The sequence below is a fragment of the Anomaloglossus baeobatrachus genome, chromosome 5 (assembly GCF_048569485.1).
Source record: "Anomaloglossus baeobatrachus isolate aAnoBae1 chromosome 5, aAnoBae1.hap1, whole genome shotgun sequence".
NCBI classification, from domain to species: Eukaryota; Metazoa; Chordata; class Amphibia; order Anura; family Aromobatidae; genus Anomaloglossus; species Anomaloglossus baeobatrachus.
In genome coordinates this window covers 509,874,583-509,894,632 of record NC_134357.1, presented here as the reverse complement: position 1 = coordinate 509,894,632, position 20,050 = coordinate 509,874,583, and the positions used below count along the sequence as shown (strand labels likewise).

General features: G+C 47.7%; 1 protein-coding gene across 1 annotated transcript in view; it reads left to right on the top strand.

Moving 5' to 3' along the window:
* Positions 1-6,279, top strand: part of LOC142312007 (uncharacterized) — a 95,770-nt gene extending 89,491 nt beyond the window's left edge. Inside the window, exon 4 of the mRNA XM_075350881.1 lies at positions 5,032-6,279. Within this exon, the coding sequence (XP_075206996.1) occupies positions 5,032-6,076 (1,045 nt within the window). The 3' untranslated portion in view covers positions 6,077-6,279. The remainder of the gene's footprint in view (positions 1-5,031) is intronic.
* The last annotated feature ends 13,771 nt before the right edge of the window (positions 6,280-20,050 follow it).

The following is a 20,050-nucleotide window of genomic DNA, read 5'->3' as shown; positions in this document are numbered from 1 at the left end:
CCTGTCTGCAGGGTCCCGGTGCCATGCCTGCTTCCAGCCCCTGTCCCGGTCCCGCCGCTTCAGCTGTGTGCAGTCTCCCCGGGGCACGCACGAAGCTTGCAGGACCTGGCCGTGGATCACCTGATGCAGTCACCTGACGCATCAGCTGATCGTAGTCTCGCCGGCTTTTTCTTGCCCGGCCGGCTATCAGCTGATCCTGCCGTCAGGGGACTTCATCAGCTGATTACCGGCAGCTCCTGCAGTGATGGGCCAGGATCAGACTCCGCTGCAGGAGCTGCCGGTCATCAGCACAGACGTGAGTATTTATTTATTTTATTTTTTTTTTTCACTGATGCATCAGCTGATTGTATAATCGGCTTTTATACAATCAGCTGATGTGTGATGGGATTCACGTAGTTTAACCTGACACATCATCTGATCGCTTTGCCTTCCAGCAAACCGATCAGATGATATTGGATCCGGATTGGACGTCGCGGGACCCTAACCCAGGATTACTGCGGAGGGGGGTTTATTTCAATAAAGATGGAGTCACTAATTGTGTTGTGTTTTATTTCTAATAAAAATATTTTTCTGTGTGTTGTGTTTTTTTTTTTTTTATATCATTACTAGAAATTCATGGTGGCCATGTCTAATATTGGCGTGACACCATGAATTTCGGGCTTAGGGCTAGCTGATAATATACAGCTAGCCCTAACTCCATTATTACCCGGCTAGCCACCCGGCATCAGGGCAGCTGGAAGAGTTGGATACAGCGCCAGAAGATGGCACTTCTATGAAAGCGCCATTTTCTGGGGTGTCTGCGGACTGCAATTCGCAGTGGGGGTGCCCAGAAAGCTTGGGCACCCTTCACTGTGGATTCCAATCCCCAGCTGCCTAGTTGTACCCGGCTGGACACCAAAATTAGGCGAAGCTCACGTCATTTTTTTTTTAAATTATTTCATGAAATTCATGAAATAATTAAAAAAAAAAAGGGCTTCTCTATATTTTTGGTTCCCAGCCGGGTACAACTAGGCAGCTGGGGGTTGGGGGCAGCCCGTACCTGCCTGCTGTACCCGGCTAGCATACAAAAATATGGCGAAGCCCACGTCATTTTTTTTTTCTTTTTGGGTAAAAAACTGCATACAGTCCTGGATGGAGGATGCTGAGCCTTGCAGTTCTGCAGCTGCTGTCTGCTCTCCTGCATACAATGAACATTTTGAATAAGGAAATGACATCAGACCTTTTTTATTTTTTTCATCAACAATCTTTAATGGCATTGTGCACTGATTAAAAACGCAGTGAGCAAAAACGCAGCAAAAAAGGCACCAAATCGCGGCAAAAACGTGACATGCAGCACCGCAGGTGACAGAGCAGAGCAAGTTGGTGACATGCTCTGCTCTGACACATAGTGTGCTGCATGTCACTGTATCCACTCTGGGACTTGTTGTGCAGGTGACCGGATGATACATGTCACTAACTGCCCCACTCTGTGATTTCTGCTGCATAGTACCAACTGTATACACTCTCACCTGCACAACAAGTCCCATAGTGGAGACAGTTAGTGACATGTAGCATCCGGTCACCTGCACTACAAGTGCCAGAGTGGAGAAAGATAGTGACATGCAGCACACTAAGTGTCAGAGCAGAGCATGTCACTGTCTCCACTCCGCTGACCTCACAGCCCGTACACGCTGCGATGGATGCAGGGGGACACAGAACAAGTAATCGGCCGACACTGGAGTCATCTGATTACTTGGGATGAATTGAGTAGTAAAATGCTCTGGTGCTCGATGGGCGAAGCCCATGCCGATTTTTTTTTAAAAAAATTCATTAAAAATAAAAAAACAAAAAAATCACATTGTTTGTGGGCTCCCGCTGCATTTTCTGTTGCTAAGGGTAACCAAAGCAGCTACTGGCTGCTAGCCCCCGCTGCTTGGTGTTACTTTCACTGGCAATAGAAATGCAGGGAAGCATTTTTTTTTTATAAAGGTTTTTCCCTGAAAACGTTTTTAAGAAAATGACGTGGGCTTCGCCATATTTTTGTATGCTAGCCAGGTACAGCAGGCAGCTACGGGCTGCCCCCAACCCCCAGCTGCCTAGTTGTACCCGGCTGGGAACCAAAAATATAGAGAAGCCCTTTTTTTTTTTTTTATTTCATGAATTTCATGAAATAATTAAAAAAAAAAATGACATGGGCTTCGCCGAATTTTTGAGTCCAGCCAGGTACAACTAGGCAGCTGGGGATTGGAATCCGCAGTGAAGGGTGCCCAAACTTTCTGGGGCCCCCGCTGCGAATTGCTGTCCACAGCCGCCCCAGAAAATGGCGCTTTCATAGAAGCGCCATCTTCTGGCGCTGTATCCAACTCTTCCAGTGGCCATGGTGGCAGGTGGCACGCTGGGTAATAAGGGGTTAATACCAGCTATGTTTTACCCGCTGGTATAAAGCCCGAGATTCTTAATGTCAGGCCAAGGTTGACCTGGCCATTAAGAATCTCCAATAAAGGGTTTAAAAAAAAAAGACCACACAGAGAAAAATACTTTATTAGAAATAAATACACAGACACAGTAGGGACTCCATGTTTATTACTCCCTCTCACCCCTCCACGATGGAGAGATTTCTGTACTGACCATGCCAGGAGGGAGCGAGGGAAAAGAGAGAGAGCGAGGGGGGGGGGGGAAAGAGAGCGAGCGGGGGGGGAAGAGAGCGAGCGGGGGGGGGAAAGAGAGCGAGCGGGGGAGAAGAGAGCGAGGGGGGAGGAAAAGAGAGCGAGGGGGGAGGAAAAGAGAGCGAGGGGGGAGGAAAAGAGAGCGAGCGGGGAGGAAAAGAGAGCGAGCGGGGAGGAAAAGAGAGCGAGCGGGGAGGGAAAGGGAGCGAGGGGGGAGGAAAAGAGAGCGAGGGGGGAGGAAGAGAGAGCGAGGGGGGAGGAAAAGAGAGCGAGGGGGGAGGAAAAGAAAGCGAGGGGGGGAGGAAAAGAAAGCGAGGGGGGAGGAAAAGAGAGCGAGGGGGGAGGAAAAGAGAGCGAGGGGGGAGGAAAAGAGAGCGAGGGGGGAGGAAAAGAGAGCGAGGGGGGAGGAAAAGAAAGCGAGGGGGGGAGGAAAAGAGAGCGCGGGGGGAGGAAAAGAGAGCGAGGGGGGAGGAAAAGAGAGCGAGGGGGGAGGAAAAGAGAGCGCAGGGGGGAGGAAAAGAGAGCGCAGGGGGGAGGAAAAGAGAGCGCAGGGGGGAGGAAAAGAGAGCGCAGGGGGGAGGAAAAGAGAGCGCAGGGGGGAGGAAAAGAGAGCGTGGGGGGAGGAAAAGAGAGCGAGGGGGGAAGAGAGCGAGGGAAAAGAGAGGGGAGAGGAGAGAGGGATAAGAGGGGGGCAGAGAAGAGGGGGAAGAGGGGAGGGGGAGAAGAGTGGGGGGAGAGAAGAGAGTGGGGAAAGAACAGGGGGGGGGCAGAGGTGCTCTGTCACCAACTGTCTCCACTCTGTGACTTGTGGTGCAGGTGACAGAGTGCAGACAGTTGGTCCCATGCAGAAGGACAGATGGCAGAGCACAGCGGTGACATGCCTGTCAGTGTCTTGCTGCTGGGAGGAGCAGATGATCACACTGCCCGACACCGGCCGCTCTCCTGACATCGCAGCAGAGCGGGCGGGTGGACAGTGTGATCACATACTTACGTGCAGGGGGGGATTCAGCTGAAGACCCCCTCCCTGTACTGCACACTGGCGCCCCGTGTCTTACCATCTGCAGGACGCTAGCCGGCTCCACACAAACGTCCTCCGGATCCTCCCCTCGATGCTGAGCTGTGACGTGCGGTAGTCACCGCCCACAGCCCTGTCACTCAATCTGAGTGGCGCCGGCATCCTGTGACGTACCCGTCTTGTTTGAGAGCCCGGAAATGCCGGGACGTCAGAGGATGCCGGCGGCCACAGCTCCAGGGGGTCATGTGACCGGCACTGAGCGTGCAGGATAGCGCCGCTCAGTGCCAGAACTGGAAACAGAAGCCAATGGAGAAGACGCCTAGAAAGGTAAGTAGAGCTCATACAGAAAATAAAAAAAATGGGTGAACCACCCCTTTAAGCCTGCTTTACACGGGATGACCGATCGTGCGATTTCAAGATCGATCGTACCCGCCTCTGTCGTTTGTGCATCACGGGCAATTGATTGCCCGTGGCGCACAAACTCGTTAACCCCCCGTCACACGTACTTACCTCCCGGCCGGGGAGACCACTTTTTGTATCCTTCCCCTGAACAACTATGTTGAATAATCTTTGTTTTCAGATCATTTGAGAGTTGTTTTGAGGAGCCCATGATGCCACTCTTCATAGGAGATTCAAATAGAAGAACAACTTGCAAGTGGCCACCTTAAATACCTTTTCTCATGATTGGATACACCTGCCTATGAAGTTCAAAGCTCAATGAGGTTACAAAACCAAATTAGTGCTTTAGTAAGTCAGTAAAAAGTATTTAGGAGTGTTCAAATCAAGAAATTGATAAGGGTGCCCATACTTTTGCACCGGTCAAATTTTGTTTAAATGCGGATTGCACATTTTCTGTTAGTACAATAAACCTCATTTCAATCCAGAAATATTACTGAGTCCATCAGTTATTAGATATATGAAACTGAAATAGCTGCTGCAAAAACCCAAATTGTTATAAAGAAAAAAGGTTAACATTAATAGGGGTGCCCAAAATTTTTCATATGACTGTATATAATAGATTAATATTTATATGTAACTCGGTTATAAATGATTTAGTGACAAAATGTATAATTGGTGGAGAAAGGTTGAACTAGATGGACATAGGTTGAAAAAAAAGACCTATGTAAAAGTTCCAATGCAGTGTTTTTTAAAAATGATAAAATCTGATTTATTCTTGACAGATGACTGTATCAAGAGCTCTGACGAACATCAGATATTCTCAGATTTTGCAACAGAAACATGTGAAGAAAATGTCGTTATACCAGATACACCTGAAGCCTTGTTCCTTTCTTCTGATTCCTCAAAGACAAATATACAAAACAAAGGTCACAGAAAGGCAGTTGAACATAAAATAGCTTCCATAGAGGACAGACCATTTTTATGTTCAGAATGTGGGAAATGTTTTACTTATAAATCACAACTTGTTTATCATCAGAGAATTCACACAGGGGAGAAACCATTTGTATGTTCAGAATGTGGGAAATCTTTTAATCAGAAAGCTAAACTTGTTCTACATCAGAGAATTCACACAGGGGACAAACCATATTCATGTTCAGAATGTGGGAAACGCGGTTTTACAAAATCTGAAATTGTTAAACATCAAAGAATTCACACAGGGGAGAAGCCATTTTCGTGTTCAGAATGTGGGAAATCATTTGCTAGGAACACACATCTTGTTCGTCATTTTAGAATTCACACTGGGGAGAAGCCATTTTCATGTTCAAAATGTGGGAATTGTTTTACAGAAAAATCACTTCTTATTTCACATGAGATGAGTCATGAAGGAAACACAGCATTTTCATGCTCCGAATGTGGAAAATGTTTTAAACAAAAATCAGTTTTAAGAATGCATCAGAGACTTCACACAGGAGAAAAGCTATTTTCATGTTCAGAATGTGGGAAACAGTTTAGTGTAAAATACAAACTTGTAGCGCATCAGAAAATTCACTCAGGAGAAAAGCCGTTTTTATGTTCAGAATGTGGAAAATGTTTTAATCTGAAAGGAGATCTTGTTAGGCACCAGAAAACTCATACAGGGGAGAGGCCATTTTCATGTTCAGAATGTGGGAAATGTTTTTCTACCAAATCTAAACTTGTTGTACATCAGAGAATTCACACAGGCGAATTGTCATGTTCAGAATGTGGAAAGTGTTTTACTAGAAAATTTGAACTTGTTGTACATGAGAGAATTCACACTGGGGAGAAGCCATTTTCGTGTGCTGAATGTGGGAAATGTTTTAATGCGAAAGCAAGACTTGTTAAACATCAAAGAACTCATACAGCGGTGAAGTCATTTTCATGTTCAGAATGTGGGCAATCTTTTACAGACAAATCACATTTTGCTATTCATCACATGAGTCATGAAGGGGAAACAAGGCATTGTCATGAATCCTATGTGGAAAGCGCTTTAAACTAAAAATCTGTTTTAACATTGCATCAGAGAATTGGCACAGGTGAGATGCCATATTGATGTTCAGAATGTGGGAAATGTTTTACAGTGAAACACCATCTTGTTAAACATCAGAGAACTCACACAGCGAAGAAGCCATTTTCATGTTTCCAGTGTAGAAAATGTATTATAGAGAAAGTCACAGTCAAGTTAGACATCTTTTAAGTCAATCAGGGCAGAAACTTGGAGATACACATTAACATAGAGAACTAGGTTGTCTGCCAGGGGTGCACAACCCTTTTTTTTTTTTTTTTTGGTGCAAGGGCCTTATTGTCATACCAAACTAAGCCAGGGACTGCACTAAAAATTAAAGAGGTATTGCCTTCTGTGACATTTATAGCACATCGAAAGTATGTACCATAAATGTCTGATAAGTGCAAATTCTGCTTATAGGAATCCTACCTCCAAAAGTCAGCACTATAATGGAAAGTTCACGCTGAGTTGATATATATATATATATATATATATATATATATATATATATATATATATATACTATACAAGCATCTAGAAATAGATTGTATTTCTAAATCCACGTAAAAAAACATGTTCAATATTCTTTGAATAAGTTTCTGATTGATTTTAATGGAAAAAGCTCCTTTAATGCACACAGCATTGTTTTAAAGATTTAATTTACAAGGGTTTAGAAGTATATTTTTTCTGCAAATCCACATAATGTGTGAATAGGCTCTAAAGAGGAAGAGTTCATGAATGCAGATGGCTCTAGATAATATTTTGGTTTTTTTTTCTTACTATCCAATTCAGATCTCCCACAAAGTACAGTGTCGCGAGTCTCAGATACAGATATACTTTTTTTTTTTTTCCTGGAGTGCCAATTGAGTTAGGAGACCTCATTCTCCAGATGTATGAGGCATCCAGAGATGTCTACACAGGGCACCATTAGTACTAGTCAGTTCCTGCTTCTCAGCTGCTTTCAACTACTTCTCTGTGTGTTGCTGCTCACATAACGTTAAAAGTTAACCTATCCTCGGCAGAAATACTACCAATAGTTGACAAAATTGAATACCTGCCCAGATCACTATCGGATCACTCACCAATATTAAGCCTTAATCTCCTGCTCGGTCTGGATCCTGCCTGTAATACATGGTAGTTTAACCCATTTTGGCTGCAGTTTATAGACTGTGAGGCATCAACCGGCTGTATTATAAATGGCCGGTATGTTTTGCAAAAGCGTGGGTGCTCTGCAATGTGAAGTTGGCTGGGACCTGTGGTTCCACAGGATTGCATTACATGCAGAGCCATGGAAGGGTGTGTGATGCTGATTACACACTCCTTACCACCTGTGGGTGTGGCTCCAAAGGTTAAAGGATCCTGTGGTTCTGGACCTGAGAAGCAGAGTGTCTAGGGCAGTCTAGGGAGAGACTGGCTCTAGACTACCAGTGTGTGTGCTGGAGACGGTGAGAGCAGAAGCAGGGTGTTTTGCTCTGCTCAGGAGACCTTCTTTTGAAGGAAGGGGCTTTTAGGTCCATGTGTAAAGCCTGGCTGGAGCCAGGGGGAACCTGGTAAGGACACTAGCCACCTTCAGAGGAAGGTAACCAGGATTGGACCTGGGGTCTGGATACTGACAAGGGTCAGTGATATGTGTGTCGAAGTCCAACAGTGTGTGGACTTTATATTATGTGTTGGTCTTTGAGGAGAAAGCCAACGAACGGTATCTTTATGTTATGTGACCTGGTATGGTTTATGGAGCTGTTAATAAACCAGATGGTCTGTTAAAGAGACAAATTGCTCTGGTGTGCTTTAATCCCGCTACCTGACGTGTGGCCCCCATACCCTCGGGGCCCACATCGTCACATTATGGAGAATGCGGGCATGGCTACACAGTCCCTTGCGATTCTCAAAAAACTCATTGCAGAACTCACAGCGGATGTCGCGGGTGGGATCTGTCAGAGAAGCTTTAGACTCGTCCGTTTTCTCTCCGCTGTGATCCGATGCCATTTTTTCAGCTCGGCTCTGATCTGGTTTGGAAATGTGTGGTCATCCCAGATCTAATGGTGAGCCGTCATCCTCATCTGACAAGGCGTCCTCCCCGGCGGCCTCCTCCGCTTCTCCCCACAGCACAAGCCCCGGTTCCTCCCGCCGCAGGCACGGCCGGCCGCCTCTTCCCGCCGCGCTCTGCTCTTCCTCCTGGTGGCCCCTCCATTCCGGCGGCGCCCCCAGCTCCCCCGGGTCGGCGGCGCGCAGGGTGGCGCTCCCCGCAGACTGGCCCGGCCTCCTTTGTCCCTTACTGTACTCGTTCATCACCTTTCTTGAGTCAGTGTCTTTACCGGAGTCATCGTCACTCCCCTTTGGAGACGTCACGTCACTAACTTGGGGAGACCCTCGTTTTCCCTTGGTCACCCCTAACTCTGGACAGTCCTTATTTGGAGGTACCATCTCCTCTTTGCACCTCAATATACCACAGGGAATCTGTATAACCTCATACGGAAAAGAGGCTTTCTTAGGCGGGGGCCGACTCATACCTGTGCAATCGGTCCCGGCCTCTGTCTTCCATAAGTCCTTAAATAACTCAAAGTCCCATCCTATGATAACTGGATATAGCAAATCCAGAACCACACCCACATCTGGGCGCCCCAAACATTTCTCAATCCTGTGGCCATGTGCTTCTGATGGCTTTTCGTGTGATGTGGCAGGTCCAGCTGCAAAATGAAGAAGCCACTAGACAGCTAGAGTATAAAAGGAAAGCGCAGAGTCTGGCGGAAGATATCGTCCAAGTACCCTGTGCTGTGGTGGGGGGAGTCATGCAAGACATGGTGAATTAGTCGGGATTGGTGAGATTAAGAATCCCTGCTGCTAACGAGAGTAAGATACCCAGGGAAGCTGGTATGGTGCCGTTCGTCTGTGTCGGGACTGTAGAGAGTCTTGGAAACATACGAATTCTTCTTGAATATCGGGTGAACCATGTACATGACATGAAGCAGTTGAGGCAAGAAAAACTGAAAATTGAGGAGCAGCTACGCCAACTGTGTGGAAGACATCAGCCGTCTTCTACCCGTTGTTCAGGGGAAAGAAGAGGAAAGTGGCGTGTCGGTCCAGTAGTTGAGACACGCGATAAAAGAAATTGCTGACAGAGAAATAAGCTGCAATGTACTGTAGATGGTGGCCACTATGAGCTTAGAGTTCCCGACAGTGGCCTTGGGCGTACACGAGGAAACCTAGGTTCGGACAAGTCTGTAGGTTTGACTGGGAAAAAGTGTCTCTACTGTGGTGACCCTGGGAGGGGGTCATGGAGAGAACGGTCCGGAAATGGGACGTCCTTTGACCCCTAGGTTGACAAGACAGGGTTTGGTGACAGTGCCGGGTGATGTCTCAGGGACTAATGCTCTTGGGTGCCTGGGATGGCCCTCTCGACTGGTGGGGCATGGCAGCGGGGATGCCCTGTCTCGCGGCCCCAGGTCGCTGGCAAGTGTTCTCCCCTACGGGTTTGAACAGAGGGGGAGGATATGTGAGGCATCAACCGGCTGTATTATAAATGGCCGGTATGTTTTGCAGAAGCGTGGGTGCTCTGCAATGTGAAGTTGGCTGGGATCTGTGGTTCCACAGGATTGCATTACATGCAGAGCCATGGAAGGGTGTGTGATGCTGATTACACACTCCTTACCACCTGTTGGTGTGGCTCCAAAGGTTAAACAATCCTGGGGTTCTGGACCTGAGAAGCAGAGTGTCTAGGGCAGTCTACGGAGAGACTGGCTCTAGACTACCAGTGTGTGTGCTGGAGACGGTGAGAGCAGAAGCGGTGTGTTTTGCTCTGCTCAGGAGACCTTCTCCTGAGGAAGGGGCTTTTAGGTCCATGTGTAAAGTCTGGCTGGAGCCAGGGGGAACCTGGTAAGGACACTAGCCACCTTCAGAGGAAGGTAACCAGGATTGGACCTGAGGTCTGGATACTAACAAGGGTCAGTGACGTGTGTGGAAGTCCAACAGTGTGTGAACTTTATATTATGTGTTAGTCTTTGAGGAGAAAGCCAACGAACGGTATCTTTATGTTATGTGACCTGGTATGGTTTATGGAGCTGTTAATAAACCAGATGGTCTGTTAAAGAGACAAATTGCTCTGGCGTGCTTTAATCCCGCTACCTGACGTGTGGCCCCCATACCCTCGGGGCCCACATCATCACAAGACATAGACCAAATCTCGCTGGCCCTTAAATATTACTTTGAAGACAATAACACTGATGAGGTGTCGCTTAAAACGATATGGGATGCCATGAAGGCCTGTCTGAGAGGGACCTTAAGTCAGGGGGTCAGTAGATCTAAGATTAAAGGCACCGTTACACGCAACAACGTATCTAACGATATATTGCCGGGGTCACGGATTCCGTGACGCACATCCGGCATAGTTAGCCCCCTTGTTGCGTGTGACACGCACGAACGACCATTGACGATGGAAAATACCAAATCGTCCATCGTTGACACGTCGTTCATTTTCATAAAATCATTGATTCTTGAGGACGCAGGTTCATCGTTCCCGAGGCAGCACACATCGCTACGTGTGACACTTTGGGAACAACTAACTGAAGTTTTCCTGTGGCTGCCGGCAATGCAGAAGGAAGGAGGTGGGCGGTAAGTTACGTCCCGCTCATCTCTGCCCCTCCACTTCTATTGGGCAGCCGCTGCACGAACCGCCCCCTTAGAAAGGAGGCGGTTCGCCGGCAACAGCGACGTCGCTAGGCAGGTAAGTCCCGTGTGACGGCTCCTAACGATATTGTGCGCCACGGGCAGCGATTTGCCCGTGACGCACAAACGACGGGGGTGGGTGCTTTCACCAGCGATATCACTAGCGATATCGCTGCGTGTAACACCCCCTTAAGTCTAATCAGTTTGTGGTGTTCCTTAGTGAACGAATCCGGGCATCAGAACAACAATACATTTCTACAGGGGAGACACGGTACTTGCTGATGTGCAAGGAGGCACAAAAGGCGTAAGATATTCATAATAACCCCTTCACGACCGCGGGCAGTAAAATTACGTCCTATTTTAACGTGACTTAACGACCAGGGACGTAATTTTACTGCCTAAACTTCATTTGATTGCCGTGGCCATAGCAACGGCTTTCAAATGATGTCCCCTGCTGTTTCTTACAGCAGGGGACCTTTGCTTGACCCCAGGGGGGGCGGCATCGCCACCCCCTATCGACGATCGATGTGATTGGCTGTTCAAATCTGAACCGCCAACCACATCGATCGCACTAATTTCGGCAAAAATAATGCCCGAATTAGTGCGATCCTGTGAGATCCAGCTATGAGATGCCGCAGCTGCTGCAGCATATCATAGGTGGACCTCAAACATGCCGCCCCCAGCCCCTGCAGCACTGATTGGAGCGATCGTGCTATGACGCGCAATCGCTCCAATCCGTGTGCAGTGGGGCGGTCTGATCTGCCGGTGGCCGCCCTCCCCAGGCCTGTGCTGGCCTGCGAGCCCTCCCCCAACATGTCTGCAGCGTGCAGTGGCTGGTACTTGTAGTACCACGCCACCGCTGCTGCTGCCGCCGCCGTAGCTGGGGTCACCGCTGCTGCTGCACGTGAGTACTGTGCTCACTTTGCAGCCGTGCGCGCTCCCGTGGTGCCCCTGCGCGCTGCCGTGATAGCCCCTGCCGTGCCCCCCCCGCGATCTGCTCCCCCCAACCCCCCCCCATCCCGATCTGCTCCCCCCGCGATCTGACTGCCTCCCCCATTATCTCTATTCTGCTTCTGCAGCTCCGCCCCCCTCTGCTCTCCGCCCCCCTCTGCTCTCCGCCCCCCTCTGCTCTCCGCCCCCCTCTGCTCTCCGCCCCCCTCTGCTCTCCGCCCCCCTCTGCTCTCCGCCCCCCTCTGCTCTCCGCCCCCCTCTGCTCTCCGCCCCCCTCTGCTCTCACGCCCCCCTCTGCTCTCACGCCCCCCTCTCCCCCTCTGCTCTCCCCCGACGTCCTCTTACCTGTCTTCACCGGCCTGATCACATCTGCGTCCATCGCTGGGTCCTTCCTGGGCATTCTGCTGATCTGCCTGCTGCTCCTGTAAAGCTGTCCATCTCTCTGCCATCTGTTCCTCTGCAGCTCTTCTGGTTCAGTGATCCTCCTGCTAGTCCTCTGGGTACTGTGAGTATAACTTTTTTTTTTCCGTATCCCCTGTCCATTTTTACACCTCATCCATCCGTGCGTCCCGCCAAGCGCTGATCAGGGATGCAGATAACGGATCGGCATCCCTGCTCAATTTTTGGCGTGACTTTTTTCCGTATTCACGACGCTTTTTGTATCGCATCCGTCCGTGCGTCCCGCCGAGCACTGATCAGGGATGCAGATAACGGATCTGCATCCGTGGTCAGTTTTTGGCGTGACTTTTTTCCGTATTCACGACGCTTTTTGTATCGCATCCGTCCGTGCGTCCCGCCGAGCGCTGATCAGGGATGCAGATAACGGATCTGCATCCGTGGTCAGTTTTTGGCGTGACTTTTTTCCGTATTCACGACGCTTTTTGTATCACATCCGTCCGTGCGTCCCGCCGAGCGCTGATTAGGGATGCAGATAACGGATCGGCATCCCTGCTCAATTTTTGGCGTGACTTTTTTCCGTATTTGCGACGCTTTTTGTATCGCATCCGTCCGTGCATCCCGCCAAGCGCTGATCAGGGATGCACATAACGTATCTGCATCCATGGTCAATTTTTGGCGTGACTCTTTTTTTTTACGTATCCCCCGACGCTTTTTTTTATCGCATCCGACCGTGCATCCTGCAGCGGCCGATCAGTGCACTGCGTCTATGCATTTGAAAATTCAAATGGCGTTCGTTCTCTTCTGAGCCCCGCCATGCGCTCAAACAATTACTTTCCACCACATGTGAGGTATCTGCGTACTCAGGAGAAATTGCACAATACGTTTTATGGTGCATTTTTTCCTGTTACCCTTGTGAAAAAAAAAGCTACCTAGTTGAAGCAACCGTTTTGTGGTAAAAAAAAAAAAAATTTCTTTTCATGGCTCAACGCTATAAACTTCTGTGAAGCCCCCAGGTGTTCAAAGTGCTCACTAAACATCTAGAAAAATTATTTGAGGGCTCTAGTTTCCAAAATGGTGTCACTTGTGGGGGATCTCCACTGTTTAGGCACCATAGGGGGTCTCCAAACGTGACATGGCGTCCGCTAATGATTCCAACCAATTTTGCTGTCAAATGGCGCTCCTTCTCTTCTGAACCCCGCCATGCGCCCAAACAATTACTTTCCACCACATATGAGGTATCTGCGTACTCAGGAGAAAATGCACCATACATTTTATGGTGCATTTTTTTCCTGATAGCCTTGTGAAAAAAAAGCTACCTAGTTGAAGCAACCGTTTTGTGGTAAAAAAAAATTTTTTTCTTTTCACGGCTCAACGCTATAAACTTCTGTGAAGCCCCCAGGTGTTCAAAGTGCTCACCAAACATCTAGAAAAATTATTTGAGGGCTCTAGTTTCCAAAATGGGGTGACTTGTGGGGGAGCTCCATTGTTTAGGCACCTCAGGGGGTCTTCATACCCCACATGGCGTCCGCTAATGAGTGCAGCTAATTTTGCACTCAAAAATTCAAATGGCGCTCCTTGCCTTCCGAGCACTGCCGTGTGTCCAAACATTTGATTTCCACCACATATGAGGTATCTGCGTACTCAGGAGAAAATGCACAATACATTTTATGGTGCATTTTTTCCTGTTACCCTTGTGAAAAAAAAAAGCTACCTAGTTGAAGCAACCGTTTTGTTGTAAAAAAATTTTTTTTCTTTTCACGGCTCAACGCTATAAACTTCTGTGAAGCCCCCAGGTGTTTAAAGTGCTCACCAAACATCTAGAACAATTATTTGAGGGCTCTAGTTTCCAAAATGGGGTCACTTGTAGGGGAGCTCCATTGTTTAGGCACCTCAGGGGGTCTTCAAACCCGACATGGCGTCCGCTAACAGGTGCAGCTAATTTTGCACTCAAAAATTCAAATGGCGCTCCTTCCCTTCCGAGCTCTGCCGTGCGCCCAAACAATTGATTTTTACCACATATGGGGTATCAGCGTACTCAGGAGAACATGCACAATAAATTGTATTGTGTACTTTCTCTTTTCTCCCTTGTAAAAATGAAAATTTTATGGCTAAAGTAACATTTTTGTGTTAAAAAGTAAAATTTTCATTTTTTCCTTCCACATTGCTTTGGTTCCTGTGAAGCACCTAAAGGGTTAATAAACTTATTGGATGTGGTTTTGAGCAGTGTGAGGGGTGTAGTTTTTACAATGGGGTCACTTTTGGGTATTTTCTGTCACCTAGGCCTCTCAAAGTCACCTCAAATGTGATGTGGTCCCTAAAAAAAATTATTTTGTAAATTTTGTTGGAAAAATGAGAATTTGCTGATGACCTTTGACCCCTTCTAACTTCCTAACGGAAAAAAAATTTGTTTCGAAAATTGCGCTGATGTAAAGTTGACAAGTGGGAAATGTTATTTAGTAACTATTTTGTGTGACATATCTCTCAGATTTATGGGCATAAATTTTCAAAGTTTGAAAATTGCGAAATTTTCAAAATTTTCGCCAAATTTCCTAAATTTTCACAAATAAACGCAAAAAATATCGGCCTAAATTTACCACTGACATGAAGTACAATATGTCACGAAAAAACAATCTCAGAATCGCCAGGATCCGTTGAAGCGTTCCAGAGTTATAACCTGTCAAAGTGACACTGGTCAGAATTGCAAAAAATGGCCCGGTCATTAGGGTGTTTTAGTGGCCGGGGGTGAAGGGGTTAAGGAGCGGCCTACTAACAAGAGAATGTTCTCACAGCAAAGATTTTTTGAAGAAGGTGAAAAGGCAGGACACTTATTGGCAGTAATTGCAAAGGCACCAAGGGGGAACATATTCGTAGGGGCACTAAGGGACAAAAGTGGAGCAATAGTTAACCAACCAGACCAAATTTTAACAGTTTTTTTTGGAATTTTATAAAGAACTCTATTGTACTAAGTTACAATTTGACAAAGAACAAATAACAATATCTCATTACCCACACTCTCAGAGACAGACCGGACATATTTAAACAGTCCACTCCAACTAGAAGAGTTACAACTGTCAGTCGCCTCTATGCCCAATAACAAATGGTTGGGCTCAGATGGTATCCCTACAGCAATTTAAAAAAAAATTGGAGATATTGTACTCCCCCCGGCTGCTGAAAACCTTTCAGGGGGCTGCTGAGAGCAGTTCTTTGCCCCCATCAATGCAAGAGGCAGTGGTTGTGGTTATTCTTAAACCTGGCAAGGATCCCCTCCTACCTGATTCCTATAGGCCCCTTTCCCTGCTGCCAACGGATATTAAAATTATAGCCAAAGTATTGGCCTCTAGATTGAATAACGTGATACTCTTTAATTTATACAGACCAGTCCGGGCTCATGCCCTCCAGATCCACAGCGATAAACATTCACCGATTACATCTCAACTTACAACTACCGACTAACAATTCGGGAGATAGGGTAATCTGCTCCCTTGATGCCGCCAAGGCTTTCGACTCTATTGAGTGGGAGTTTCTATGGGCAGTACTGCATAAATTTGGGCTGGGGTAGAACTTCATATCCTGGGTAAAGCTTCTATATGGCTGTCCCAAATCAAGAATTAAAGTAAATGAATGTCTTACCCCACCCTTTAGACTATTCAAAGGCACCCGTCAAGGATGCCCCTTATCCCCATTGTTATTCGCCATGGCAATCGAACCGATGGCTGCACTGATTAGATCCAACCCAAACGTAATGGGGTTTCAACAAGGGGGACAGGAAGAAAAAATTGCGTTATATGCTGACGACACACTGCCTTTCCTGGCCAATGTGTCCATCTTGCTACCAAGAGCTATGGAAGTGATTCAGGAGTATGGGAAGTATTCTGGTCTAACGATCAACTGGGACAGTTTGGCGCTTCTCCCGATTGACAGCACGGACAGCGCCACTAACTACACTAAATCGGGTTTGCAGGTGGTCACTCAGTTCAAATACCTTGGGGTACAGATTACCACACATGTCAAAGACTACGAGAGCCTCAACCTCACACCCATTCTTTCTAAATTTAAGCTTAAAAAAGACATTTGGTTACGCTTGCCTTTGTCAGTGATGGGGCGCACCAATTTGATGAAAATGATCTGGATACCACAATTGCTATACATGCTACACAACTCCCCACAATGGGTGCCGCAGAGATTTTTCCGTAAGGTAAATTTGCTATTTAGAGAACTGATATGGGGCAGACGGGCACCACGGGTCAGGTTGGCGACCTAACAGCGAGGAAAGAGTGATGGGGGTCTGGCTGTCCCCAATCCGTGGGTGTATTATATGGCAGCTCATCTTCACCATATCTGTGGTTGGGAGGACCCGGGGGGGTGCTCAGCATCAGCTTCTACAATACATTGGCTCTCATAGTCTATACGAGGTATCGGAGTTAGGGGGCTTTGGGATGTCGGCGCATGATTCCCCTACCCTGCTCTTAATCCACAAATTATGGGGTGATATAGAAAAGATGCAGAACATTCAGGGAGCCTCTCAATATACCTCCATTTGGAGGACCCCTTGGCTGTCTAACCTGTATCGATTGGAGGGGTTTGAAAGCCGGGCTCGGAGGGGGATAGGTAGATTTGGACACATAGTGGATGGGGATCAGATCACAGAATTTGCACATCTACAAATGGAATTTGGGATTCAGAACTCAGAATTCTACAAGTATTTACAAATGAGACATGCATATCAAGCAGAGAGTCTTATTGTAGGTAGATCGATACAACAAAATAAGATTATATAGCGTATTGCAATGTCTAGTGGCTCAGCAGGGGTAATCTATTTATACTGGGACATATTATATTTGGTTCTTCTGAATCACACAGTGAACACGAAGGAGAGGTGGGAACAGGACATAGGGCCTGTTGAAGACAACCTATGGGCAGAAATTTTAGAGAAGGTTCCGGGTCTTTCGCTGGGAGAAGCTCACCGCCTGTCTCACTTACAGTATATGTAATTCACCAGGTCTACCGTACACCCAAATTTTTGTTTGATATTGGAGTCCGATCTGATCTTCTCTGCCCAAGGTGCCACATAAACACAGCTAATCTACTACATATGATGTGGTCGTGCCCAAATCTTGAAGTGTTCTGGAGAGGGGTAACAGGGATAGTTAATAGAGTTTATTCGGTTGAGCTGAACCTAACGCCCTTTGTTTGCATCCTGGGATACATTGAGGATCTACTGATTGAGGAGGAGGGGAGGCTTGCCATATCCAGAATGCTTTTCATGGCCGAAAATTGATAGCGCAGTAGTGGATTTCTGATCAAACCCCTACAATTGCAGAATATATAAATAAAATTAATTTGCTGGTAAATTTGGAGAAAAGCATATATCGTAAAAGGAACTGTGTCCTCAAATTTGAAAAAATATGGGCACAGTGGATTGATGGTTTGGGGCTAGCCTTGAGAGAGCTGGCTAGATTCGGTTTATTTTAATAGCTATTGAAGAGGTGCAAAGTCTGAACTTAATGGAATTCACTGTGTAAGAGACTGGTGTGGTGAACAGCGCGGAAACTGTAGTTACTATTCTTATAGCAAAAATGTATCTTAATCCGAACTTGTAAGTTGTTACTGTATCTTAGATATTATCTGACTAGTGGTCTTTACTGTATAGAGCTGGCATTTAATATTTTTTTATTTTCTTTCCTTTCCTTATGAAAATGGGGGTTTGTAAGTTGGGGGGTGGGTTGGGTGTGGGAAAAAGGCAAGTTTGCCTTCAATGTGGTTTTGTCTGTATATTGAAAATCTTAATAAAAACATTCTGTCGCGGGCGGAGGAGGGAACGCTGCGCTCTCCCACTGCTCGGGTCCGGCTGCTGCTGGTGATGCTGCTCGGTGGTGGCTCGAGCGGTGGGCCAGATCCCGGGGACTCGAGCGGCGTTCCTCGCCCGTGAGTGAAAAGGGGATTTTGATTGTGGGGGTTTTGGTTATTGTCCGTGACGCCACCCACGGTTGTGGTGATATTGGTGACACCACCGCTGCTCTAGACGGGGAGCGGTGACAGGGAGCAGCTTGGTTGTTATTTCTCCCCTCCGTGGGTGGGGGGTTGGTTGTCCCGGGGCCCGGTGATGGGGTAGGGATGGATGGCAGGCGGGTTACGGGGCCTGGTGAGGTGCAGGGTCGCGGGGGCAGCGCTGTGCCGCACGGCACGGTGGTACTCACTCAGCCAATGATGAGGACACAGTTCTCGGTAAAACACACGGCTGGATGGACGGGTCCCACAGGCGGCTGCGGTGTTGTTTCTCCCGGCAGGTTGGTGATGACTGCCTTTCCCTGCACCTATGCACGGTAGATGGTTCCAATGGGTTCCCACCGGTAACCCGCTCCCCAGCTTGGATATGGGCTGGAGGAGCCCCTTTTGCCCGCAGGCGCTGGCCCTGAGAAACGGTTGCCTTGGCGGTGGCGGTGTCTCCCTCACTTGGTTGGACTGTTGCCTTCTGTCGGGACTTGGCTGTTGGGAAACCCAGGAGGTTCCCTTCACTAACGAATTTGGCAAATTCACGGCGACTCCTAGCCTTGCCGGGGTCCGTAAGCCCCTGCCAGATGGTGCTGGCTTCTCTTTGCATACCGGTCTGGTACCGCCGGGCCACCACCCGTCCACGGTCCTTACGGTAGACTCCAAGCAGCCACTCCTGCAGACGGTCACCACCGTCTGCCAACCTTGCTGTCTCGCCCGGGCCACACACCCGGACGCTGTCAGTTAGTTGCTCCACTACCACTTCTCCTCCTTCCACTTTCACCTCCAAAACTAATCTGTCTGTTTTCCCGCCTCCAGGACTGTGAACTCCTTGGTGGGCGGGACCAACCGCCTGGCCACCCCCTGGTGTGGACATCAGCCCCTGGAGGAAGGCAACAAGGGTTTTATGTCTGACCTCGGTGTGCCTGCTGGGAGTGTGGGGTGTGTTGGTGTTGTTCTCTGTGGCCCCTGGCTTGTCCAGGGCGCCACAATTCTAGTTAAAAAAAAAAAGTTAACCTATCAGACAAGATTTTTCTGTCCATATGGTAGGAGTGTGCAGAGAAAAGCATTATGCCATTCTGGGCCCTGGGTTGCAGATTGTGCATCCCTGGTCTAAACCCCTAATCCATTGGGTCTGTCCCTCATATCATGTCTTACTCCAGAGGCTTTTTACTATTGATTCACAAATCTCTTCAGTGGGACCCTGTGCAAATTTGGCGAGATATAGAGGGAAGTTTTATCATTGTCCATGCCGAGATTAATACTAAGCCCTTTACAATTCTTTGTATATATAATCTTCAGCATGCAGGAGCCTATGTGCTTCAGGAGCCCATTAGCTTTGCTCAGCAATTCCCCTCCTATGTTCTCTGCAAGAGCGATTCCAATCAATTTGTGCATCAGGTACTTGATAGGTTTCATTCACCATTAGACTCACTTGATGCTATTCCCTGCCAATTTAGACAGTTGCTTAGGGATGTGATATGGATTGACCTCTGGAGACATCCAATCCAATACTTAGAAAGTTCACTTGTTATTCCCTGGTTAGGCATTCACTATCCTTAAAGGTAGGGTGTCGCATTTTTTTATTTTTGTATTAATAATAGTGATTATGAAATTAAGTATTTTCAATACAAAATTAAAATCACTGCTTATTTAGTTTTTATTTCATTCTAATTTTACTGAAGGCACTGGGGGCTGCCATCTTGAATTTGGTGTCTGTAGCGACAGTTTCTCACCTCCTTTATGGCAGCCCCCTGGGCATAGACTCTGATAGTCGGGCTCCGACCCCATTTAGTAACATTAGAGAAGGCATCTGCTGTGACCTGGATGTGTCCCCTGGGCTGTCGAGAACACAGCAGAGGGAGGAGATCAGCGCCATCATTGTGGAGCTTGCAGCGTATGCTGATTGCTCCACTTTACCCCTGTCAACCGCCGAGATGTGTGAGTACAGGGTGCCGGCCCGCC